The 26,631-nt window shown below is 38.9% G+C and overlaps 1 protein-coding gene across 4 annotated transcripts; it reads right to left on the bottom strand.

Moving 5' to 3' along the window:
- Positions 1 to 3,239: 3,239 nt before the first annotated feature.
- Positions 3,240 to 26,149, bottom strand: agpat3 (1-acylglycerol-3-phosphate O-acyltransferase 3). 4 transcript variants are annotated; one of them, XM_037790226.1, is made up of 10 exons: positions 25,940 to 26,149; positions 12,010 to 12,067; positions 10,969 to 11,190; positions 9,377 to 9,546; positions 9,126 to 9,287; positions 7,149 to 7,302; positions 6,956 to 7,058; positions 5,946 to 6,021; positions 4,438 to 4,636; positions 3,240 to 4,282 (listed from the first exon to the last, which is right to left on the bottom strand). In XM_037790226.1, the coding sequence occupies exons 3-10, from the start codon at positions 11,144 to 11,146 to the stop codon at positions 4,191 to 4,193; spliced, it is 1,134 nt and encodes a 377-aa protein (XP_037646154.1). In that variant the 5' UTR covers positions 11,147 to 11,190; positions 12,010 to 12,067; positions 25,940 to 26,149; the 3' UTR covers positions 3,240 to 4,190. The 4 variants fall into 4 exon arrangements, with proteins under 4 accessions (XP_037646154.1, XP_037646157.1, XP_037646155.1 ...); XM_037790229.1 differs by lacking the exon at positions 25,940 to 26,149 and adding an exon at positions 25,716 to 25,737; XM_037790227.1 differs by lacking the exon at positions 25,940 to 26,149 and adding an exon at positions 18,709 to 19,118.
- Between the last annotated feature and the right edge of the window lie 482 nt (positions 26,150 to 26,631).

Raw genomic sequence — 26,631 nt, 5'->3', positions numbered from 1 at the left:
AGAACTATTGCAAAAGAACAGAGGAGCATCGCTGCCATTTCTAAAAGTGAACATCATACTCATCATTTACATTATGTACATATTTATACAGTCTCTCAACAATCCTGTCACACGTCCTGCGACTATATATATCCAAAATGTCCTCAGGATGTTCGACGGACAATTGGTTAATGCGTCATTCAAAAGGTCTACTGCAAGAGAACAGCTACGTACATCTCTACAATTTCTGACAGTGAATGTGACATTCATCATTTACCTTATGTACATATTTTCAGTTTACACAGTCTCACTCTTATCTTAATGGAAAACTGTGGATGTGAATGAAGGAGGAAGGATGTAAATGTGCCTCTGCGAAAATGGTTTCCGATGATGGATGAGAAAAAGATGCAGGGAGGAAACGGTTGAAGCATATTTTTGTGTGGATTCAGCTACTTCTGTGCCTGGAATCACGCCGAGCTATAATTGTATCTGAACTGCTGTGCAAAACAGAGAAACTCACACAAATCCAAATAAGTCAAAAGAGTAAGAGTTGCTTTGTGATTAAATCCTTTAATATTCTCAAGTGTTTTAATCGAAGAAAACATAAAAATAGCCTTAGAAAACAAAACAAAAGCTGATGCAAGAGGTGCCACTAACTCAATTATCTTTGAGATTTAAAAAAAAAAAAGGTAATTAAGTGGTGTCAATTTTGTAATGTTATTTGATTCCATTGGAGAAAAAACAACAACCACAAGTGACAGTTAGATTTCTTTACTGAATAGAAAAAACATCCAGTGTAAAAAGTTTTTTTCCAAATTACTTCTCAGCATCCTTTCTGCTTTGGAATATGATTTTTTTTTACTGAATGACAGGATGAGTTGGACTGCATTGGTATCTGATCAGATCTCTTGAGGAAAAGCCAACATACTAAAGCTTTTAACAAATATTTGAGGTGAAGAAACTCAAAGTATCTTCCTGTAAAAAAAACTTGAACAGAGCTCCTTGTGCTTGAGAGCAGAACTAACTATTCTCATTTCTTTTTTAATTATTAATGTTAAAACTTTAGAACAAGCTGCTTGGCAACTAATCCCAGCAACTTGCTTGCTAAACCGGAGGACGTTTTTAAACTTTCAATCCTTCTCTACCACGGGGGGGGCTCAGTTAGCTTCTACCTTTTCACACAAAAAATGAAGCAGCACTGTCTATTAAGGCTTGCATGAAATCTGTCTGGGTTGAGATGGCTCTACAGAGAGAGGAAGTACACAACATAATGCTGCTGAGGAGTGAACAACTAAAACGAAATGTATGATTAACACTACAGGTGGCACGGAAGGGGGGGAGAGAACACGATACGTAATATCCCCTCCATGTCTTGCTACCATTGTTTGGATTAGGAAATGTAACACTGGAAGGGATCCACTCATGTACTGCAGCAGCCAACGTTGAATTTGTCGCAGTTAAAAACAACCAACTGAGGGATGACTGGTTTTAAAATGGTGAAATGTATGGAGCTGTGCACCAACAAACGCCTAGGACATCCAGAGAAACAAAGCTGCCTGCACACGGTGTGTAAGCAGCTTCCTTTAACTAAACGACTATGTACAGGTACAAGGACGCCTTTAACGAACCAACAAACTTTCTAGCCTTCCACTTAAATTAAAAATTTAAATTACTCATTCGCTTTGGTAATCAAACCAAAATGAAAACGCACGCTGCTCCTTCATGCACCGTCATGGGAGGTTAGAGGATGAATGCTCAAACATAACGCAGAGGTAAGAGGTGGGTGCCGTTTTTAAAGGGGTGGCGAATAAGCAATCCCTTGCCTGAGCAAGCTTGATTTAAGGCAAAGGTTAAAACGTCACTACTACAGTCTATATCTGGACAGAAAAATTATATGCTAACAGCTGCGAGAAGACAGTCGATGACCTTTTTCTGGAATCTGGAGTCAGTGTGCACTGCATTTAAACTGTCAACAGTAGCATCAGAGGAGGGAGGGGTTGAACTGCTTCAGTGTTTGGACTGCTGGTTCACATTTAGGGGGTGAGAAAGCATTCAATTATGTTTTAAAAAATAAACAATAATATGTATTCAGATTCCTATTTGTGCAAAGCATGTGAAAATAAAAACAGAAACTGGAAAGAAAATAATTCAAATGTGTCAGGATGAATCCGAGGGTGTTGGTGCTGCAGGCTACAAATGAGGCCTGTAACAGATGGTGGGTGTCCTTGATGAGGACAGTTTTCACATTCAGTGCCCTTGCTGAAGTTTAGCAGACACCAGCCTCTCCAAGCAGAGATGTTAAGGGGTCAGTTCACCGAGATCACGAGATTAAAAAAAGAAAGATTTACCCCTCTTAACCCTTGTGGTGTTTAGCCCTGGAGATGATGTGGGATTTGTGATTTCTGCCCTGAGACTTCTGCTGCTAACACGATACAAAGCAGGTGAACTGAATGTCATTGGTGATGCTCAAATTCTTTAAAATGATTAAGGCTGTCAATCGATTAAAATATTCAATCGCAATTAACCGCATGATTGTCATGATTAATCGCAAATGAATCACATTTTTTCATCTGTTGAAAATGTATCTTAAGGGGAGATTTTGTCAAGTATTTAATACTCTTATCAACATGGGAGTGGGCAAATATGCTGCTTTATGCAAATGTATATATTTATTATTGGAAATCAATTAACAACACAAAACAATGACAAATATTGTCCAGAAACCCTCAGTCATTTAGCATAAAAAAATATGCTCAAATCATAACATGGTAAACTGCAGCCCAACAGGCAACAACAGCTGTCAGTGTGTCAGTGTGCTGACTTGACTATGACTTGCTCCAAACGGCATGTGATTATCATAAAGTGGGCATGTCTGTAAAGGGGAGACTCGTGGGTACCCATAGAACCCATTTTCATTCACACATCTGGAGGTCAGAGGTCAAGGGACGCCTTTGAAAATGGCCATGCCAGTTTTTCCTTGCCAAAATTTAGCGCAAGTTTGGAGCGTTATTTAACCTCCTTTGCGACAAGCTAGTATGGCATAGTTGTTACCGATGGATTCCTTAGATTTATAGTTTCATGATACCAGAATCTTCACTCTTTAAAACTGAGCCGCTACAACCTAAAAATCACAAGCTGCGTTAAATCATTATATTATTTGACAGCCCTAGTAAAGATTATATTTGAAAAAACTCAAGAGCAATGTTTCTCTCCAGAAACAATATGCCTACTACTTGGATAATCCAATGATGTCAATGTGGTCAGTTTTTACTATGATTTATTATTTATTCTTTTTACAACCAACAGATATTTACTGATGAACATTATCAGAAATTATCCAAAGTAACAGAGACATTGTTTCTGGGAAGAAACCACAGGGTTAAGTTTATCAAATGTACTTTTACAATGATTTGAGCACCATGGACAACATTTCATTCACCTACATTGTATTGGAGGGGCTGTAAAAGTGTCAGTGGCTATCTCAGACCCTGGGCACATAAAAAAACCCAAACTATTCACCTGGCTAGATACTTAGAAGTTAAATAGTAAATGTGTTGTGATTTGGGTGAACCGACCCTTTAAGATTAAGGAAGCCAGGCTGGGCGTCAAGGCACCGGATCCCATTACAAGTCCCACTAAGTGAAAAAAAAGGGAGGGAGACGTCTTGCATGTTGCAGAAACAAACCGTCCCTGGATGGTTACGATTTTTTTTTTTTTTTTTTTTTTTTAAATCAGATACGGATCGGTCTGTAAAAGAATGAGCATGTCACCACTCCCTGATTGGCTGATGACAGGAAGTGGAGATAGGTAGAGCAGAGCAGGAAATGGGCTGACTTTCTGTCCATGTGACCTCAGACAGTTTAGGAGCTTAACCTTGGGTGTTACCGGGATTTAATGGGACTTGGATGTTGTGGACAGTGGGTCGCTAGCTGGATTAAGAAAGATGCAGGAGAATACAGTACTGCATCTCCCCCTCCTTTATGTTCTGTGTTACACCAGAGAGCTTGAACCTTGAGACCTTCCACGCTCTCTCTCTCACTCAAGTGCCATTAGTATTTCTAACTCTGGTCTCTATTATGTTTTCACAGCTGGGTCTCCTCCCCGGCCTGCCAACTGACTCAACAGTAGGAGGAGAATGGAGTTGGGTAGGGGTGAGACACCGCAGGGTGACCGTACAGACACGGCCGTACACGAAGGGGGGGTGACACACTTTAGTTTTGTTTCTTGGCCTCCGGGTTGCCGTAACTGGAGCCTGTTTTCTTCACCTCGGTGACCCCTATGAGGCGGCGGATAGCTATCGAGGCTGGGGAGAGAACAAAGGAGAAAAGAAAAGAGTGGAGTGAATGAGGACAGCGATTCAAAAAGTAAAAGTCAAACAACCTCTTAGTCAATCCATAAGAGGAAGGAACGGTGTCATTTTTCATTCTAAAAGGGCCACTTTGTGCAGAGTTCACCTACCTATGATGAGGAAGATGATAAAGCCAATGATGAGGAGGGGGGAGCCACTGACTGCCACTCCATAAGCAAAGTTGATGAGGGGCGAAAGCAGCAGGGTGGCCCAAAACATGAAGTTCAGCAGCGTCCATGGCCGGCGACGTGGGATTATTGTGGGTCCGGGGTACTTGCCTTCCTTTTTGTAGTATTCCTGTAAGGCATCCTGAGCGGGACAAGAAGAACTGGTTTGAACTCTACTAACTGATCGTGTTGCTTCATTCGAACCTGAGACACAGCAACCTCCCTTATACTTGCATTAAACATACTAGACAGCAGAGTTGGGCAACGGTCGAAATGTGTCCACCGGTAGAGATTTGGCAATATCGTTTCAACAGCGGTAGCAATTCTTGTGTGATCTTGTGATTCATGCGTGATCTTGCAATATCGCAATGTCGTGAATCCAGCTGCCTCGCAAGGTAACGTGGTTTGGGCAGACATGGAGGAGGAGAGTGAAGTAGAGCAGGAGGAGGCGTCCCAAACAACTCAAAATGAGGAAGAACTCTGGTTACATGATTACCAGACATTTGCACACTAGTTTATTTTTGTTTTGTGCTTTCTTTAAATAAAAGATGAGCAAATCCCGCAGGGAAAGTCAGTCTTTTCTTTTTTTTGGTATACCCTTAAATACAAATTTGTGTGATGTTTATATCAAAGGCTTGTATTTATTTGCACACGCTAACCTTGAAACCTGAAACATACAAAATTATTGTTTTCAGGAACCTTCAAGTTTCCATTTCGAAAGTATTTTAGTTTTACTGTTTTGAGTCTTTTGTTGTCTCACGTGCAGCAGTTGTTTTTGTTTGTATGAAAGTTCAAAATAAAAGAAGAAAATAATCCAATGTGATGCAGCACGGTATGGTTATTTCAAACCATTTCTTAATTGAATTTACAGAACAATTATTGTATCATGATATAAAACTACATATACTATGTACTCAAACCAGTATTATGTCCCATTACATAGGATGTCAAATACAGTATGCCAAAACTGCATCCGGTCGTATTTTGCAGTATGCAAGCCAGCATGCTTTTCTGGTTATTCTGACCCACAATCCTCTGTGCAGGTGGTATATGAGCAAGAGGGTCAAAGTTCAAGGCACAATGTTATGATAAAGTAGTATGTCCCAATGGTGTACATACTGCATGCAACAGTACGTTCTTCATAAAAGCAGCTGCAGTACTTACTGAAGTAAAAAAGATAAAGTATGACACTTGGAACGTAGCGCAGGTCTCAAAGGCCAGAGATGCATTTGGGGTCATTAAGGAAGTTTGCACTTTCATACTAAAGGATCCAACACGTATCCAGTCAGCATGCAAACAGCTGGATTAGTAACTACTCATCAGTGTGCAACGAGTGAGTTAAGGTGTCTGAGAGTGTGTTCCCTGAGTTTAAAGGAACATCTGTGAATACTTTGTGTGTTTTATATTTTGATTACAGATTGTGCCTTTAGTGTCAGCTTTCCTCAGTTTACCTTCTCCTGGTAGAGCTTGTGCAGCCAGATGGCACACTCTTTCTCATCATCTGGTATATCCTCCACAGGAAACCGCCTGGGTGGGAAAAAGAAAAAAATTCTTAGACACTAGCTATTTCAGCCAACATTATTCATTCACAGATTTTTTTTTTCTGAAATGAGCACATATTGAACAACTGAGAAAATACAAAAGAACAACACACTGGATGAACAGTTGTTGCATCGCTAAGCAACCACAGAAATCCTGCGAGAACAAGAGTCCGGGAACATGCAACGAAACAGAAATGGATGGCCATCAAAAACAATTTATTTTATTTATTTATTTATCTAACAATAAACTGGCCCATCAAATGTAATGCGTGACTCTCAGATCGTTATAATATGGACAAAAGAGCAACTGTAACGTCCCAATTTCCCCCCGGGGATCAAGTTCTGATAAAATAGTAAATCATTTGTGGCCTGCTATAATGGTTTCTCACCACCAGGGGGGGCTCCCTCACCTACAAGTCTCCTCCACTCTGCACCACATATCTATTTTTGTGCTGAGGGATTTCTTTAAACTCACTGACCCCAGTCTACTCAACCATTACCACAAAACTAAAAGAAATTATCCTCCAGTATCCTTTTCCTAGTTTTTTTTAATTGAGTAAAATGAAGAAACACTATATTTCTCTAATTAAAGTTCTGCTGTCTTGACAAAAGACCTTTCCCAGCCATTTCAGTGTGAGCCATCCCAATCTGTTTCTGTCCCGTGGCCAGCTCTCTTGGCCATTAGAGTTATTGTTCTGAGACCGTGAACGTGCTGGGAAACCAGCCAACATTTTTGAACGCCCTCACTGTCTCTTTCATTGTTACGGGAAAAAAAAATGCAGTTGGAAGGAGGCCAAAAGGGTTAGAAGACATTCATCATTTTCCACTTGAAGAAACTCAAGTACAGCGGGCAGCGTAATGCATCATTATTACAATAACTGATGATTCAAAGGTAAATGGAGGGTATCAGTGGCACTCACCTTACACTCAAGTCAGCCTTGTATTTCTTGCCGTTGACAATGCCCAGGAGAGTGGGGGTTTGGTTGTCTTTGAAGTTGAGAGTCACATCATACACAGCAGTTACTGTACGAAAGAAAAAACACAGATTATGAATAAAAGACTCATATGTGAATTGAGCATTTGCGTGTCTGTGTGTGTGTTTGTGCACACTACCTGTGCCCTTAAGACACTGCAGTGTGGTGGTGAATCCTTTGGTTCGGGGGAGTAGGTGGTATTTGAGCTTGGGCAGGCCTTTACTCTCTGCAACCTGCATACTGATTTGGTGCTTGGTCTCTGTAAAGCGGGTGCCCTCGCAGTACAGCAGAAACTGTGGAGGGAGACGAGCTGTGTTAACACACACACACCTATGAAAACTAATCACACAGACTTGAGGTGACCTCCTTTCTCTTGTCCCATCCACTACCGACTACCCTACTTCTGCTTGGTTGAATCACAGATCAAGCTCACCTCAATGTAACACTGATAAAATAAAGTTACCATCTTATCTCAATGAGCAGGCGGATGATAACTCCACCAAAGAGTGTTTAGTTTGTTTATCTCAACACGTAAAAACTATGTCATCAGCAGTGGCCTAATGCTTGACTTAAGGGGTAATTAGATCAACCGCTGATCTGCCTAATCTCAGCCAGTGAACTGGTTGAGTCACGGGGGAAATCTGTAACTCAAGGTGCTTTACACCTTCGGTAAAGGTGCACAACGAACAGCAGGAGCTGCTGCTGCCACCAGGTAGGATGCCATGTATTTAAACCGCTTGTTTTGTGTAAACAGAAAAGAGCTGTTTTGCCTCCCAAAGCGGAGTGAAAGCCTCCTCAGGCTGTTTATGCACAGTGGAAAGTCCAGTTCATGAAGTTTCACAGAAAACACACACACCCTCCTGTTGAGAGGTTTTAAATACAGCTGGTGCACTCAGAGAACTTGTGTGTATATAAAGTAGAGTTCAATCTACATACAGTAAAACTGGGTCAAAGGGCAGCATCTGGATTCCTTATATATTTGAATGGTAGAGTAGTGTATCCCTATGAAACCTGAAGAACTGACATTAAATTATTAAACTCCAGTTTATCATAAGTTGGATCTTATTTTTGTAGTTTTGACCATTGTTTCTATTGGTAGTAAGGCTGTCAATCGTTTAAAATATTTAACCGCGATTAATTGCATGATTGTCGATAGTTAATTGCGATTAATCGCAAATTAATCACACATTTTTTATCCGTTCAAAATGTACCTTAGAACCCATTTTCAGGTCAAGGGATCCCAAAATTTAGGGTAAGTTTGGAGCGTTATTTAGCCTTCTTTGCGCCAAGCTAGTATGACGAGGGTACTACTGGATTCCTTAGGTGTTCTAGTTTCATATGAGCCTCCTAGGTTAGTCAAACTCCTCTGGAAGAAAAAACCAAAGGCCAACAGTAATGTCGTTACCTAAACTGCTCAATGTAATTAGCTTACGAGCCAAGTTTGTGGTTGACCTTTGACCTGCTATAATTGCTGTAATGTTGTAATGAGGGATTATTACTCAACGTATGGGTGTAAACACATATGATGAACTGTGTCTTGCCTTGTAGGACTTCTTTTCAGCAATTGACTTAGTGAGTTCAATAATCATAACCAGTAACTCCTATGGTACATGCACATGAAGTACTCAAGTAACTACATGTCTTAAGAGAGAGAGAGAGATAAGTGGTTGCCCTTTGAACTCAACCATCGATCAGAAATGTGTTGGAAAACGGGGGAAAAAAATCAGGATAAACAGGAAGGCAAATCCACTGTAGGTCTTCCTACAGCGCCCTGAAGAAGCCCTTCAGTGGTCCAAACATGTTGGCTTTTTTAATGATTTAGCCACTACAATAAAGGCTTTTTAATATTTCCTTCCTCATTGCCACTTATTCTTAGACTTTTGGGGTGCCTGGATTGCCTTCCTGTTTAACTACATGTCTTGTTTGTTACTAGGCAGTCTACTCTGAGACAGGACTGGACTTGACTGATTGCAGAAGTACATGACTTGGCATTGCAAACGGATGTGTAGTAGGATGAAAATGATTCAAAGCAAACTGCTAAACCTCACACACAGTTTACTACTACACTTATACCAGAAGACAGACAGACACAGTGCGCCTGACGTCGTGTACCTACCCACATATACTCAGGATAGTCCTTCAGCCTGCTCAGCCCTTTGAAGACAGTCTTTCGGTCCTCCTCCCACTTTCTTTTGCAGAAGACTATTTCTAGGAAGTACCAGGTCCAGCCAATCAGAGGAACCTTCAGTAGCTCGTGTTTGGCTAGCACTTTTGAACTCTAGAGAGGGAGGACAGATATAATGATGAAGCTTGGATGGAAATCTGACTACAACTAATAATTGATTTGATTTTTGCTACATTACTGACCCCTAGGATGCCAAATCTTTCACACATGGTCCAGCCACACAGGAAGTCGATCTCATAGTTGTGGTTGAGGATGGTGATGACATGCTCTTTGCCAAACTTGTCCACCGTGGCTTGGTCAGTGTATAGGGTGCATTCTGTGCCCGACCACCACTCCAGCAACATCACCAGCTCTGCACACAGAGACAACAACACATCATGTGCACTGGGAATGTACTGACATCACTTCATCATTTATAGTATTGACTATAAGAACTATGCTAACTACCAGTTTGAGGCATTTTTCCTTTAAATACAAGTCAGGTTTGCTGATTAATATAACACTGATTCATGCTGTGACAAACCCCACAGAGAATTATCAGCAAACTCGCAACAAAACTGCAGCTGTAACGGAGCTATTTTGGTGTAAATGTGATGTCTGTTTGAGCCTCAGCTGCTCTCATTAACCCACATAGGCAGCCACTGCCACCTGCCCAGCACCAAACAGCAGATAGATGAAGACAGTTGGCGCCTGGTGATATTATGGAAGATCCAGCAGCTGGGGACTCAGATTTATACGACGGCGTATAAGGGCTATTGTAGGTAAAAGAAAATAAAAAATTACGGAGCTAGGGGAAGGGGGGTTATATATCCGAGAAAAAAAACTCCTTTCCTAGATTAAAGTCATACATTTACACAGAAAAAAATGGATATTCTCTGAGATTAAAGAGGCAAATTTACAAGAAAAAAAACATAATTTGTGAGATTATAAAGTCATAAATTTACGAGGAAAAAACTTGGAAAATTGAGCGAGGCGAAGGTCCTGAAAGATTCATTAAACACATTTTCTTTCATGTTCTTAATGTGTTCTTTTATGAACATAAGTACTAATGTTATAGAAGTCACAGAAAAGTAGGAATGAACAACTTCTATCTTTGAATACACAAAGACGCGTCTTTTATTTCAGCACAGCTAACTCTACAAACCATCCGTTGAAAAGATGTTACTCTGAACACACTGCGTTACCATGGTTACACACTGACCCTTTAACTGTCACTGTCAGTGTGAAGGGAAAAAACACAGAAAAGGCTCATAACATAAGTGCTTGTGTTGAACAACAGACTATGGTGAATTATGTCATTTGAGTTTGCTGGGGAGAGGAACGTCTGGGGTACCCTGCTTAGCCTTCCCCAGATAAACAGATGTGTCCCCTACAATATATAATGTAGATATTAATAAATGTTGCACTCTGCGGCATTACCGCAGTGTTTAAGGGTGGCATAAGTGTGAACTCGTAAATTTCCGACTTTTTAATCTGGCAAATTTGTGAGTTTTTTTCTCGTAAATGAATGACTTTAATCTGGAAAATTCTGATTTTTTTATCGGAATATTACCCCTCTCCCCTGGCTCCGTAATTATTATTTTTTAACTACAATGGTCCTAATACGCCGTCATAGATTTATCTCAGAGCTACAAAGAAATTGAATAATTGACATGTATTCGACAGGTGGCCAGGTCAAGTGAGACGACACACTAACTGGTGTTTTTGAAATTTGGTATTTGCATTAAAGATAAATATAATGTAAAGCAACAACATAAGAGAATCATGTACTCACGACTCCAGAGGGAGTAGGAGAGCCGGCAGTTGATTTTGCGATAGAGCTGCTTGTTGATCGGCCAGAGGATGCAGGTGCAGAGCTGAATGAAGTTTATGATGAGGCCGCTCACCACAAACACAAAGCCCATCAGCAGCTGCAAGATGAACAGGCTCTTCAGGTAGCCCAGCAGAGCCATGGCTGAGGAGCTGAGTGGGCTCCTCTCTATACACTACGACCAACCTGAGAGAGGGCAGAAACAAAGGACAACAACTTTACTAGAGGATGTGGGGGGGGGGGGAGTGGGGGGAGAACGAAGGTAATAATAATGGGAGGGGAGGGTGGTAAACAATTAGAGATGATGGAACAGTGAAGACCTGTCATACTCAACTTACGACCCGCTGAGCATTTTCTAATTCACAATGGAAATAAATTGATTCACAATAGGATTTTTTTTTGTACTTTGAATGTAAATAACGTCCCAGAGTGCATAAAAGGCATCAAAATAGACTAATAGAGCTAGTTTATAAAAAACTAGGGAGGGGTAAATTTAGCAGTAAGCCTCACTGACTAAACTTAAAGTCAAAACAAAGATAAATGGATTTCCAGCACCATAAATCCCTCACAGTAGCTTTACTGCTCGATTTGTCTGACCTTTCAACCGGATGTTGTGACGTTCTTGGACGGAAAGAGTGAAGCAAGTAAAATAATCTGTGGGACAGATCATGAAGCTCTGGGTAGCTTTATATATTTACCGTAGACTGATATTTACGGAAGAAAGAAAAGATATCTGCTGGCTTTGATTGGTTATTCCTCGTCACATGATATGTGGTGCATGTTGCTGCGTTCCAAAAGTTGAACTATTTTTTTTTTGGGGTGCTTCTTGGGAACACTTGTATGCTGCGACAGTGTCACTCTCGCTTTTGAGCGCGCCCTCTGCACATCTACAATGACAACAATAGATTTGAGGGCCGCGAAAAACATGTGAACGGCCCCTAAGTCTGTTGTTCTGTGAGCAAACATGCTTTCAGAAATAAAAAAAAAAACAGCCATGTTTCTTACCACGGTGGGATCCTTTTACAAGCCGCGTTTACACGGTCCGTCAGCCAATACTACAGACCTGATGGAGACAGAAGAACAGAGGTTGAGTTCACAGTGGCAGAAGTGACATAAAAGGAAACAGTGCAGTGGCATTACAGTAGAATTTAAGAAAGTGCATGTTTCATCGAGGTTGAATTGTGTTAGCTATTGACAAGATGAGTGGCAAGTTAACATGAACCAGAAGACAGATGCTGGGTCAAACTGTAGCATACGCCTCAGTAAGTCATGTCCCATTATAGCTGTCGAAAAATTACATATTGGTTTGACAAAGAGCATCTTTACGAAGTTTAGATGTTGTCCTCATTTTGATCTGAGCCTAAACTTTCACAAAGGCTATGAGACAGGCACAGTTTACACAGAGCTGCACATTTCAGTTACATTTCAATACACTATGACATACATTTTTAAAAAGCAGAAACGGTCATCAGCATAGTTCAGGTTCAGGATTTATATTCCATAGTTCTAATAAAAATAAATGACAGGCCTCAGAAAACTAAATTTCACTGTCCTATACAGAGAAGTAGACTTTACACTTAACCCTAAGCACTGCAATACTGAAAAAGATATTAAATTCAGTCCGTCCCACATGCACTGCAACTACTAATTATTGTGATATCCCTCATGTTTGCATGGTGTTCATTGTGTTATTAACAGAGACACTGAATTGGTACCATGGCCAATGAATGCATTTTTTTAAGTGATCATATTTATTTTTTGAAGCCTGATCCATTTCCAGCTTCAAACGTGAAGACCTTCTCCTTTTGACAAAACAAATTAATTACACAAATGATCCTTAGTTGCAGCTCGAGCCCTAGTGCATCATATTCTCAGGTGAACTGGAAACATTTAATTCCCCCCAAGGTAAGGCTGTGACTGTGTTTATCTGACTATTAGCACTGCAACAGACGGGGGACCTATCCAGGATGTTTTTGTGATTGTGCGAAGCATGCTGGGAAAGGCTCCACCCCTTCATGATGCTGAATAAGAATAAGCAGGTATAAAAGGAAAGGTGGATCTGCATTAGGCACATGCCACAAAATACAGCTTGTATTGTGTCAAAGTAAGGCCAGGTGCCCATTAGATCTCATATTACACAATGTACTTGCCATAGACTTGTTAGATCAGTCACCACAACACTGTTCACAGCAGTAGGTCACACAAATATTAAGCGTTTTTGTTTGATTACTATCAGTGACTTTGTTTACATGAACAACAATATTCCACTATTATTCCCAATATGAAAATATTCAGAATTTGATATTGGTCATGTAAACAGCATATTCAGAATATGCGTCTCAATTGGGGTTTTTACAGCAGTTTGCGACACACGGCTTCTTGCTGGTTTGCAGCCAGCTCTGTGCGTTGTACACAAACCAACTAGCCGACAGTTTGCAGAGATGCCTGCCCAAAAGGAATGCCCACATTTCTGGTCGGAAAGAGAAACACACCTCCTGTTAAACATTATGAAAGACTTGGATATCAACAGGTTTTTGGATATGCGCTAATATCTCAACACTGACTTTTTCAAGAAGGTGGTTGAAGGAAAGAAAGAAGGAGGCTGTGTTTGCACGGTTGAACAAGTCCACCACCGGTTATATTAAGCAGAGTGCACGGCTGCATGTAAACAGAAATATTTGTGGAATTATTCATTTTTATTAGCCATGTAAACAGCTTATTAGGAATAGTCTTTTAGGGGCAAAAAACTGAATATTTTACCATTCATAATTGAAAAAATTTGGATAATGCAGCTGTTTTTTCCTTGTATACACTTATTTCTAATATATGCTGCGAATAAATGTATGATGCGTTTAATGGAAAACCAATAAAAAATGCTAAACAAAAAATGAATATTTTGTGCATGTAAACTTAGTCAATGAGTACTACCCGTCGTGCGACCACAGGCCGCCCCCGTCTTGAATGGACTGCTCCCACATCTGCACCAAAGCCCATTAGAGTGTAGGTCAAGCCAGTTTAAAGCTGTTCTGAGAAACATTTCTAATCTGACTTGTCCCTTAGCAGATCTGTGTGGCGATTCAGATTGCCAACTGGGCCTCCGCCTGCTTTGTTTTACATTTCAACTAGCTCTCTTTTTTTTTTTTTGTGACAGTATCAACATCAGAGTATATGGCTAAGCGCCAAAAATGCATTTTAGTTTGTTCTGAAATATTTTTAATAAAACAAATTCATATGATCAATGTCTTCTCGTCACATAAAATAAATGTACAAAATGAGAATCCAGTCTAAAATAGCTTAAATAAAACACCTGTGGTTAATCATACTATTTATCTGTAAATAGGGAGTACTCAATTTAATTCACGAGAACAGGCACTTTCAAAGTAAAGTATCAAAGTTCAACTCATAGTGGAAGATAAAACTGTGTTTTATTATGCAATTACTGTAACTGTGCAGTGCTAGCAACATCAACATATGTACAGTCACCTGCATTCACTGACACACAACTGTGTCAGCAAATCGGCAAAAAAGAGGCCGTCTGGTGTTTGCTTTTTAGAACAACAGCCTGCAAAAAGCCAGACAACAAGGGAGAGAGACAGTAACATTGTGTGCCTGCGTGTCACACTGACATAACGGCCTCTACCAACAGACACTGTCTTGTTCACAAAGCGTCTGTAATGACTACTTTCTTGTTGCTTCACTTATATATTTTGTATATTTTGTAACTAGATAAACCAAACAGAGATGAATGAAAGCGAGTACATTCCTAAAAACACCAAAAGCATAGTAACCTGAGTTGTTTTTACGCCTTAATTTTCAAGCAATCCAAATATATTAATTTACCTCAAGTCTGTATCATTACAACATTACTTCAGTAAAGAGCAAACCAAGCAACCTTAAATTAAGCCACATAGTTTACACAAATCCAGCTCATTGAGGGCAACTAGTCTGATCCAGTGCAATCAATCCCTCTCAAACACTGTAACACAACACACAGAATAACAAAGTGGCCGGGTGAGAAGGAAATTAAAACTTACATGCACATCCACAGTGCTTCAGTCTGTTGGGCAAACAAACATAAAACGTTTCTAAATCTCTGAGGTTAGGAGTAGGAGACACACCGCAGTGTGGGTTAGGGCATGCGCATGTTAGTCATCAATCGCCTGATGGATTTGGCTATCAGTCCAAACATCCACAGCTGTCTCGAAAGGTTAGTGGGTAGTAGGGGAAATGTTTCTCAACCAGTTCCTAGAGACGTTACTCAACCTATTCATCTGTCTTTGTTTAATGTAACACTGCTTTTTAATAAATTGACTTCAGCATAATCTACCGTACAGACTACGCTTAAACCTTTGCCCCAGGATGTGAGATCCATTAGAGGATAGGAAGGACAATCTTTAGAAATGCTCATATCTCACTTTAAATTGTCTAATATATAGTAAGGGTGGGAATCACCAGAGGCTCCACGATATGATATTATCACGATACTTAAGTCACAATTGCGATTTCAAACATTTTGTGATATGCTGAGTATTGCGATAAGTTTATGCAGTTTGTCAACATCTGTTTTATCTAAAAACATACAGTTTTCACTCCGTTCATCTCAGAGTTTTCATTCACATATCTTGAGGTCAGAAGTCAACAGACCGCTTTGAAATTGGCCATGCCAGTTTTCCACAACCAAAGTTAGCCTAACTTTGGAGCATTATTTCAAGTTCTTTCCGACAAGCTAACATGACATGTTTGGTACCATTTGATTCCTCAGGTTTTTCTAGTTTCATATGATACAAGCATCTTCACTCTAACTTTAAGACTGAGCCCGCTACAACCGTCTGATTTTTGAGATGTTAATAGTTTATGTAACAAAAGATTGATACTTGACGTCCGTGTGTCGATACAATATTGCCACGCAAAATATCGCGATACTGTGCTGTATCGATTTATTCCCCCACCCCTAATTTATAGTCACCTGTTTCTAAAGCGTTTACCAAATAATCTGGTGAAAATTACTGGTAAATGTTAACGTAATTAAATTACATTGTTGTCCCAAAGATGCCATAAAACGTGCATGCTTGGGGGTGGGGGGTTATCCTGCAATGCACACAAGGTAAACATATTACGCGTGTGATTTGATAATGTAAGCTTCGGTTTAGCTCTTGCTTTAGCTTTTGACTGACTTGGATTCATTTTCGGTGATAGCTAAATCAAGCTGTGACACAGTTTGATCAAGTTACTCATGCTTATTTATCACAATTCACCCGTATTTTGTTTGCATTTGTTAAATTGTAGGGATATTAACCACATTTCGAAGAAAAAATAATAGCTTCAAACCAAGTAATGTAGTGCTTTGGTTCGTATTTTTAGGGCCAAACTTCTATATTTATTTTTTTCCCTTAACAATCAGCTGCTGGTTTCAATTCTTGTCAATACTGTATAAAAATCAACTTGTGGAGACTTGCTAGAGAGAGTGAAAACTTTCAACTTGGTGTTGTTTGGCCACAAGCAGCTAATAGAGGCTCCCCGACCAACTTCTGCTTTGGTAACAAGCAGTAACTCTGTGTGAGCGCTCAGATAGACAGATTTCCAAACATAGCATGAACTTTGTTCTCATTTTCCTCCACATACTTGTCTTTCTGTCCTGTACATGGAGTCATACAACTCAAAACAACCACACATTTTCACTCAAGTTCAAATGGAGGCCTTGGTTCACAGTGCCGAGAGCAAAATTTCTCTTATGACTGTGTGCATTCAAGCCACCTCCAAAAATAACTTCACTTTGCAAAATGCAACTAACCAGCAGCACTCAACATATTTGCTTAGAGAATTAGGTTTAAATGGCCAAACAGGGTCTCAAGGGAATGTTAGTCCAACCAAGTTAATTATTTTTTTCTTAATGAGTACATTCTCATATTCATCTTTTATTCTAAAGTTTTACTTTAGTGGAAGTAAAGATCTGCTGGTAAAACAAAGAGATTTGTACGTTATAGGGCTGCCCCTAAAAATCGATGATTCAAGTCATCTGTAGAGAAGACCTCAAGTCGACTCACATGTTGTTGGTGGAATCACTGCTTTTTAGCTGCATTGTTGTACACAGAATAATTCAGGAGCAACAACATGGAAGGCTGCAAACTTTACAAACCGAGTCTTATCTCAAAACCACATAACTAACTGTGATGGAAGTAGAGAGGGGTAATAGAAACAGGAAGCATTGCGAAGGTGGACAGCGCAAAGTAGGGTGGCGTGACTCGTATTTATTGGCTGCTCTGACGCTCTTAGCTCTGGTGCTGACTGTCAGTGAAGTTGCGTAAATTACTTTTGAAGCACACGTTGGTACGACCTCCTTTACTGCCGTCCTGTGTGACTGAGTGTTCGGCTGACAGCACCGTCAGCAGCGCAGCAGGAGAGACGCTCCAGGTTGCATTAGGATTTTGTAACTGAAGACAGTATGAGCAGCAGGACGCACACTTTTACTTTCTCTGACTATCTATAGATGAGAAAAAGCATAAACCAATGAATACTGAAGAGCTAATAATGGCTGCCTACTCTACTAAGTTTGCTCTATATGGGAAAGCTCTTATAAAGCATTACAAAAAAGGTATTTTGTTGATTATAACCTTTTTTCACACAATATATATTGGCTACTACAATGTTTTTATACAAACATCCAAATAACCTTGCCAATGTACATGTTGCTCTATATCCGAGATCAATAGATAAACAATTCTGTGCTGCTCAACCCAACTGTAATTGATTGGATCAGTGCTCCATTTCAGCTATTCAGGTTAGTAGTTCAGTGTTAAGATTAGACAGTAACAACCCATTGTGCTTAAAACAGCACAATGACTTCATCATTCACATTATCGCACTAATCAACTTTTCCCTATGGTGTGGTGGTTTAAACCAAACTTCAAGTGTTCTCTTGTTAAGACCATATTTCGTTGCGTTGAGATTTCAATGACCAACATAACAAGTAAGGGATAATGTACAGTCATTGTTGTGAAATAAACCCTGATAGGGTGATGCAGGAGGGGTCTTCTATCACCCTGAAGGGATTTATAACAACGATCCAATTGCTGTACATTATCCCGCTTATTACACGGCTACTTACTTAAGAAATCAATAATTTGACATAAAAAAGGTCCGCCAGAGTCCGACATCAGAACTTCGTCCATAGCAACAATCTATTGTACATAGTATTGGTCTGCTATAAAGAAATAACAGGCCGTAAAATGACGTAATTGACCAATCAGAATCAAGTATTCAATAAAGCCATGGAATAAAGATGGAATAAAAGACGTTCAGAGAAACAAACATTGGGTTTGACCATGAAAGCAGCCAGTGGGGGTCCACATCCCTGTGCGTACAGGCCCACCTCATCAAGATTAGAGACGCTGACTGGGTTAAAGCTGCTTAAGGCCGGACAGCTGCTTCTGCTCTACATCACCTGAATACAGCTTCTATGCCAACAAATAACCACTGCTTGCTAGGAGTCTCTGATATGAGAAAGGACTGTTGAAATTAACTTTAAAAGACACCAGCTAAATACTGGCAAACATAAGCCACATCCCAGCAGGCACTGCGCCTTTGTCAAGTCATTTTAATTTCAAAAACTTAATTTGGCTTGCAAAGGTCTGTACTACACTTAGCACTGTGAACGACTGAGCCATCCTAACACAGTCAAACCACCTCTCTTCACATTTAACTTACCAGTAGACATAGTAGGCCATGGCCATAAGCACCAATGACCCACAGATCCCAGTGAAGATCATCACAGCGCTCTGGTTCAGCATTTTGGCTCCTGGTATCTCACCAAATCAATGCCAGAATAAAAAATAACAAAGAAAAGTCCTGCAGAGAGCAGTGGATCGTCACAGGCTGTCCTGCTTCATAGCCATGATAATCCCACAGAAGGAGGAAAGAGGGAGATTATGATGATGACAGCAAGAACACAGCCAGACCCCAGATGCTGTTGGAAGAGCTGACTAATCAGCACAAGAGTTTACTGAGGAGCAGAGAATTTCATTTCACGAGGAAAACTACCAATAAGAAAGGATCTTCATCAAGAGCAAAAAGAGTCCACTAATGAATGCTGGGAAGACTGAAAGATGGCTCACTTCTGGAGGGAAGGAGGCACACATGCACTGTAAGCAGTGTCTGACAAGAATCCCCATCCTCTAATCCAATGGATCAGATTAGGGCTGATTAGCAGGCTATGGGCACCCTGGTTATGTCACATTTCATTAACATTAACAAAGACGAAGGCTGGGCCCTCCTCAACCAGGGTGGAGTTAGCAGAAGGGCATCCGTTACGCTAAAGGAACCAATCATGATGTAGAATTTCTTGCCTCACCTTGCCATTGGCCACCTTTTAGTAACATAGCAATAGACAGATATGACGACCTCAAGGAGGGCACATAGTTTCCTTAAACAACCTCTTCATGTGTGTTGCCAAGCTGTACTGTTTGTCTTAAGTCAAGTGTAATTAGGGATGACTTAATTAGGGCTGGGACGATACACCTATCTCCTGATTCAATACTATCACATTACTTGGGTGCCGATTCGATATGTAGAGCGATTTTTAAGTATTGCGATTCTATAGGTATTGCGATTCGATATAATGATTTATTGTGTTTTTTGTTAACTTTTTTAACACTAGACCATGGGAAAAAGTTCGATGACACACTTCTATTGACTTTTAATTTGAAAAATATCTAAGTTAATACAGTCAAAATGTTTGATTTTCATTATGTAGGTAGTCAAACATGTCCTGAAGTCAAATATATCAGTCACTGTCAGGAATTATTTATTAAATTTTTTCCAGCAAGAATAGACATTTACCTCACAAATTAGTGGTATTTTCTTTTTAATTTATAAGGGACATGTAATGTTTTATACTTCGGATAAATATAATCCAATCAATCTTATTTCAATATATGTATTTTGTATGTACAGTTCCCACCTTAACACCTTATTTTGAAAACCAGACGTAGTCACACGCGTATACTTCCGCTAATTTTGCCAAGTCCGTCGATACCTTTCCCCGTCAGCTCCGTTTTCTTTATACATCCATGGTCAGCTCCGTTTGACTGTATTTACCATAAATGTCAGTATATGAGTGTGCTACTGTTGTAGCATCGGCTGATTTGACCACGGAGATGCCTTTGGCGGCTGGCTTGACCGCACGTTACCACAATACGATAACGTTTCCTGTCCATGACAGAGTTAGCATGCAGCTTTAGCCATCATGTCTAGCTCTGCTTTTCCAGGCAATGCGTGAAACCCATAGTGTTTCCATACTTTACTGTATGTGTAATGTTTACCACTTTGGATTTAATATGCGATAGTGCAGGTAATGAAGCAAATATATTGTTTCTGGCATTAAAAAATGTATTACAAAAAAAAATATAAAAAAAAAAAATCGCAATACATAGTTAAATCGATTTATTTTCCCCACCCCAAGAATTAACGCAAAGCCTGGAAATCAGTGATGTTTATCCTACATCCTCGCTCTCTTTGTCTTCTTGACAGTACATTAGATATCGAAAATTGTTTACAACATATCTGTATTGCTCAGCCACACAGAGATGGCAGACAGGGCTAGTGGTGGGCAAGCCGACAAAAGCCTGTGGGTCCCCACACAGAGCTAATGTCAAATGTGGTTCAGACAAGCTGGCAGAGAAAATCAGAAATAAACTCCAGCGTTTACTGAAGCAAATAGGTCAAAGGTTAGAGTACAGTCCTGAGGCCTTGCCACTGGGCGTAAAAGCCAAACATAAGCAGGGATAAAAATACATTGCGATAGCTTGACAATGAAGGTCGTTCATGTTTCAAAGCATGAAATGCTGCTCTCAATCCTGCACATAGCATCACTGTAATGCTGAATACCCAATAGCAACCTCAATTATACGGTTGTTTGTTACGCCAAGTGTAATGCTTTAAAGCCACAGCACTTGCTACCACTACAGCCAAGAGTTACTCTTGGTGTTAATCTTGGCAGGTAAAAACAACACTAAAAGTACATTCAATTCCTTTGATTGTGAACATGCACACACGGGCCAGATATGCTTTGTTGTCCTCGTTCCTAGCGGTTATTTCTATTTCTGTGTAAGTACATTGAGAGACATGGATACAATCTGAGTAAAAGTCCTTGTATATATGCACTTGGCACATAAATCTGATTCTGAAAGCAAAAAAACTAACATGGAGGGTGATAATAAACCAGGAGAAATTTAATTTGCACTTGCCAAATTTAAATCCCAATTTTGGCAATATTGGATTTCACAGTTTATAAGACAAACCGAAATCATCACCATCATGGCAAAGTCATGTATGGCAATAATACAACCAACAGGCACAATACATTATATTATTAAACGGCTTTGTTGAATACTCGACTCTGATTGGTCAATCACGGCGTTCTACGGTCTGTTATTTCTTTATAGCAGACTGTTGCTATTGGCGCAGCTCTGATGTCGGACTCTGGCGGCCCGTTTTTGTGTCAAATTATTGATTTCTTAAGTAAGTAGCTGTGTAATAAGCGGGATAACGTACAGCTAGCAGGTCATTGTTGTGAAATAAACCCAGATAAAGCTTCGCGTCAGGGCCGCATCGCCCTGTCTGGGTTTATTTCACAACAATGACTGGCTCGCTGTGCATTATCCCTTACATAATGACTTTATATGGTATATTTATCATTATCAACAAATCCCTTGAAGATACAGCAATTCATTGGTCCTACTAACATGTATCGTCTGCATAGCCATCTACCGTCGTCCAAAAACTATTAAAAACACATTCAAGATAATTTCCTTTGGGTGATATATTACCTATTACAATAGTCACAGTGAGTGTAGTTTATTGCTCTCAACAGTATAAACTGTGTCCTTGAACATGCTCAGTGACATATGTCCGACTGATCCCAGCTTCTTAAATGTGAATATTTTCTGGGTTTTTTCACTCCTCAATGACAGTAAACTCAATATCTTTGAGTTGTGGACAAAACAAGACATTTGAGGATGTAATCTTGGGCTTTTGGAAAAACTGATTGACATTTCTCACCATTTGCTCACATTTATAGACCAAACAACTAATCGATTAATGAAAAAAAAAATAATCTACAGATAAATTGACTATGAAAATAATTGTTAATTGCAGCCCTAAATGGGTTTTGATATTGAGGAAATCTTGAAAACTACTCAAACCGTCCATGCAAAGCCTCAACATAAGGGTATCTCAGAAAGGACAGACCGTATTTAACAAACAAGGTAAAGAGCTGGCTGACGTAGAACGACCTTGCATCACTTAAACACAGTTACGACCCTTTCAAAGCTCCCTCTGGGCTTGAGATGTAGCCATAGTAAGAGGTGATGACTGATAAGAGTCAAGGATATATAAGGTACTTCTTGCTATAGTCAGCAAAATAATGGGACTAATGGCAAAAGGAGGGAGGGAGTTAATGGGTGAAATTGACTGCTAACCAGACAGTCACAAATGATTACAACTATACAATGCGAGTGTGGGATTACCGTCCAAGATGGCACTGCTCAGATAAAGGCTTATATAGGTATGTCTCAAAGTCCTACAGGGCAACACTTGATTAGCTGATAAAAAGTTCAATAGGTTACTACGAGCAAACATGTCACCGGACTTTGAACCAACAGTTTGTTAAATTAAATGCATTTTATGACATGTATGATTCAGATAGTTTTGACAGTTCAATTTGGCCACCATTGCAACACATGCTTATTATCTTAATATATAGTACATCATTTCTGTTTGCACTTTGAGGCCAAAACCGTGGCAAGACATTGTAATTTGTTAGACACTTAGGCCTATGTAGAGTCCTGTTCCCCTGCATATAAAAACCCACACAGACTTTTAAAATGCTGTGGACTGTGAAGGGATTATTAAAATAAAATAAACGGAATTTCTTGAGGAGAAACTGAGCAAGCAACAAACACACAAAGGAGAGTAAATAGCTGACGACCTTTTGTTGGCCAGAAATATTTCTCACCAGGTAGAAAGCTGAAACATTAAGATGTTTGAATTTTTCTAACTCAGTCATAATTTGTGTTTGCTATAGATTTAATCTCAGTAATTGAGAAATAGCCATTAGGTGTCCCTGTGGTCAGCAGGATAAAATTGTGATTACCGCCAATACTGAAAATATTAGACAGTCAAGGGGTGATTTTCTCAACAGAAAATTAACAGATTGCAATTTAGATAAATGGCTATTTGTCATTTAATCAAATTACTGAAATTAAAACACACACCTTACATATTAACTAATAATTTATAACAATAATGATCACTAGCATAGCCCAGCACTAAAGCAGTCTACACATCTCCCTGTCAAGGTCTGTTGCAGGCAGGCACACCTTACAAGAGAATATCAGTGTGGAACCAATGAGTCAATATACATATTCGCATTAAATATTCATTATTGCATTGTCAAGCCAAATGCTGTATCAATGGACCACCCCATATATAAGGCTGTAGTCTAACTTAAGTGGACAGTAATTGTGAGATGAACACAGCTGCCTCTTGCACAAATAAAGCATCAATAATCAGAGCATTATTATGATCAATATCAAAACGTACCCTTTAAACCACAGCTAGCAATAACTGTCCAATACTTGCCTGTCACGCACGTACTGCTCGCTTCGTTGGACACATTAAATATTCATTATTGCATTGTCAAGCCATATGCCGTATCAATGGACCACCCATATATGTGGCTGTAGTCTAACTTAAGTGGACAGTATCAATAATGATCACTAGCATAGCCCAGCACTAAAGAAGTCTACACATCTCCCTGTCAAGGTCTGTTGCATGCAGGCACACCTAACAAGAGAATATCAGTGTGGAACCAATGAGTCAATATATATATATATATTCACATTAAATATTCATTATTGCATTGTCAAGCCAGATCAATGGACCACCCATATATAAGGCTGCAGTCTAACTTAAGTGGACAGTAATTGTGAGATGAACACAGCTGCCTCTTGCACAAATAAAGCATCACATAATCAGAAACATTATTATGATCAATATCAAAACACCCTTTAAAACCACAGCTAGCAATAACTGTCAAACACTTGCCTGTCACATACACACACGTACTGCTCGCTTCGTTGGTTAAAATTAAGTGTTAAGTTGGCACACTGGCTACTAAAAAGAGCTGCAGACTTTGAATGAACTCCAGTAACCTTTACAGTCTGATGTGTGGTGGTACGACACGGTTACGCAGGTCAACTCAGAGCCAACTGCTTGACAACATGACGTAGAGGCTAGTAGTACATGGCTAGCTTAAACATGCATGTCATGACTAGACAGATAGATAGATAAGATAGACAAGATAGATAAGATAGATAAGATAGATAGTAACTTTATTGATCTCGAGGGAAATTCAAGTTTCCAGCATCACAGTTCCATGGTGCAAAACATGTTGTTAAAAAGGCAGTAAAAAAAGTGAGTAGTGCAAAGTACAAAATAAATACATATACATATATATATACATATACATATACATATATATACATATACATATACATATATATATATATATACACATACATACATACATATATACATACATACATACATACATATATATATATACATACATATATATACATACATACATATACATACATACATATATATATACATATATATATATACACATACATATATATATACATATATATATATATACATACATACATATATATATATACATACATATATATATATATATATATTGTACTAAAATAAATATATAAATAAATATATAAATATATTTTTATTAAAATAAATATATATTTTACTAAAATAAATATATAAATATATATAAATATACATATATATATATATATATATATATATATATATCTATACACACATACATACATATACATATATATATATATTTATTTTGTACTTTGCACTACTAACTTTTTTTACTGCCTTTTTAACAACATGTTTTATATATAAATATATATATATACCAGATATAAAAATACAAGGAGATGAAGAAAACTGTTAAAACTGAATTTAGTGCAGGGTAACAACTGTGATACAGGAATATAAAAAAAGTGAGTATATGTCAAACACATGTGCCCTTCAGGAGAACAAATCGTTACTTCAAGTCCTTTATCCCTTCTGCTGTTAAGCTGCTGAACTCAGACCATACCCATTTTAAATGACTGGTATTTAGAGGAACTTTAAGATATGTTGTTCTCATATATTGTTTCTTAATTTTTGGGGCTTTTCTTGCTATAATCCTATTTATATAGTTCTTATTGTAACTTTAATATGTCTCCTTTGACTGAACTAATTATTGGTTGTATGTATGTATGTCTGTCAGAGAGCCGTTACACCTGACGCTAGTGTGCAAGGACAGAGTGCTAACGGTCCGGGCTAGCCTGCTAACTGATGCTAGCATGCTAATTTAGCATAAACCCAGTGTAGTTGTTGTAATAACTACATTTAAAAAGGGGGATTAAGTCTGATATTTGGATAGTTCAATTGCGAATGAGTTGCCAAAAATCCTCCACATATAATTATCTGTGTAAATAAATAAATAGTCAACTGACCGGTTAACGCTATGCTAAGCTATGCTAGTTAGCAGGTGTTACGGTTTAATGAGTGACCGTGTTAACTGGTGACTTTCAGCTAAAAATGTGTCCTCGGTTCTCGCAGTAACTTACGTCAAATGTGTCCCGTAGTTCTCGTAGTAACTTATGTAAGTATGTATTTATTAAATTGATTAAAGTACAACATTTAAGGCTTTTATGAGGACACCTATGTTGTGTTCCTGTCGTCGTCACTATGAGCAACCACGACGAGAGTCACCAGTTAACATGGTGACTTGTTAAACCGTAACACCGGTTAGCATTAGCACAGCCAGTGTTAACGGTTACTCTGATCTTACCTGGAGATTATTCAGTCTGGAGTTGTTGTACTTTTGTTGCTGCTTCCTCGTCTTCAGGGGCATTAGAGTAGACTCCTTCTTGCTTCCTCTGTTTCCCTATGAAGCAGTAAACATGACTGGAGGTGAGGTGATGTGATGTGTCAGAGCAGCAGCGCTTTTGTTTCTCTGTTAAAGCTCCACATTTCCTTCAGAGCTCATCTGAAGGTGGTGTATCTTTACTTCCGGTTCGGCCCCTCACTCAGTCTCAGGAATAATTATTAAAACACACAATCTGTTTTTAAACAACGAGCCTCTACAGCCCCAAACGTGCAAATACATAACATTATACTACAAGTAAAAATAGTATATATTTATAAATATATTTACTGAAATTGGCTATGTATTTTATTACCAGAGGTGGAATGTAACGAAGTACTCAAATGCTGTACTTAAGTACAATTATGAGGCACTTTACTTGAGTATTTACATTTTATAAGATAAGATAAAGATAAAGATAAAGATAAAGATAGAATTTTTTTTTTTTTAAATTAAAAAAAAAATAATAATAAAAAAAAAAATAGAAATAAAATAAATAAATAAATAACGAATCATGATAACAAATATTGATAATAACAACAACAACAACAATAATACGATAAGATAAGATATTCCTTTATTAGTCCCCCATTGTGGAAATTTGCAGTGTACAGCAG

Source organism: Sebastes umbrosus, chromosome 13, assembly GCF_015220745.1.
Source record: "Sebastes umbrosus isolate fSebUmb1 chromosome 13, fSebUmb1.pri, whole genome shotgun sequence".
NCBI classification, from domain to species: Eukaryota; Metazoa; Chordata; class Actinopteri; order Perciformes; family Sebastidae; genus Sebastes; species Sebastes umbrosus.
Note: the sequence above shows the minus strand (reverse complement) of the source record. Positions and strands in the feature narration are given on the sequence as shown.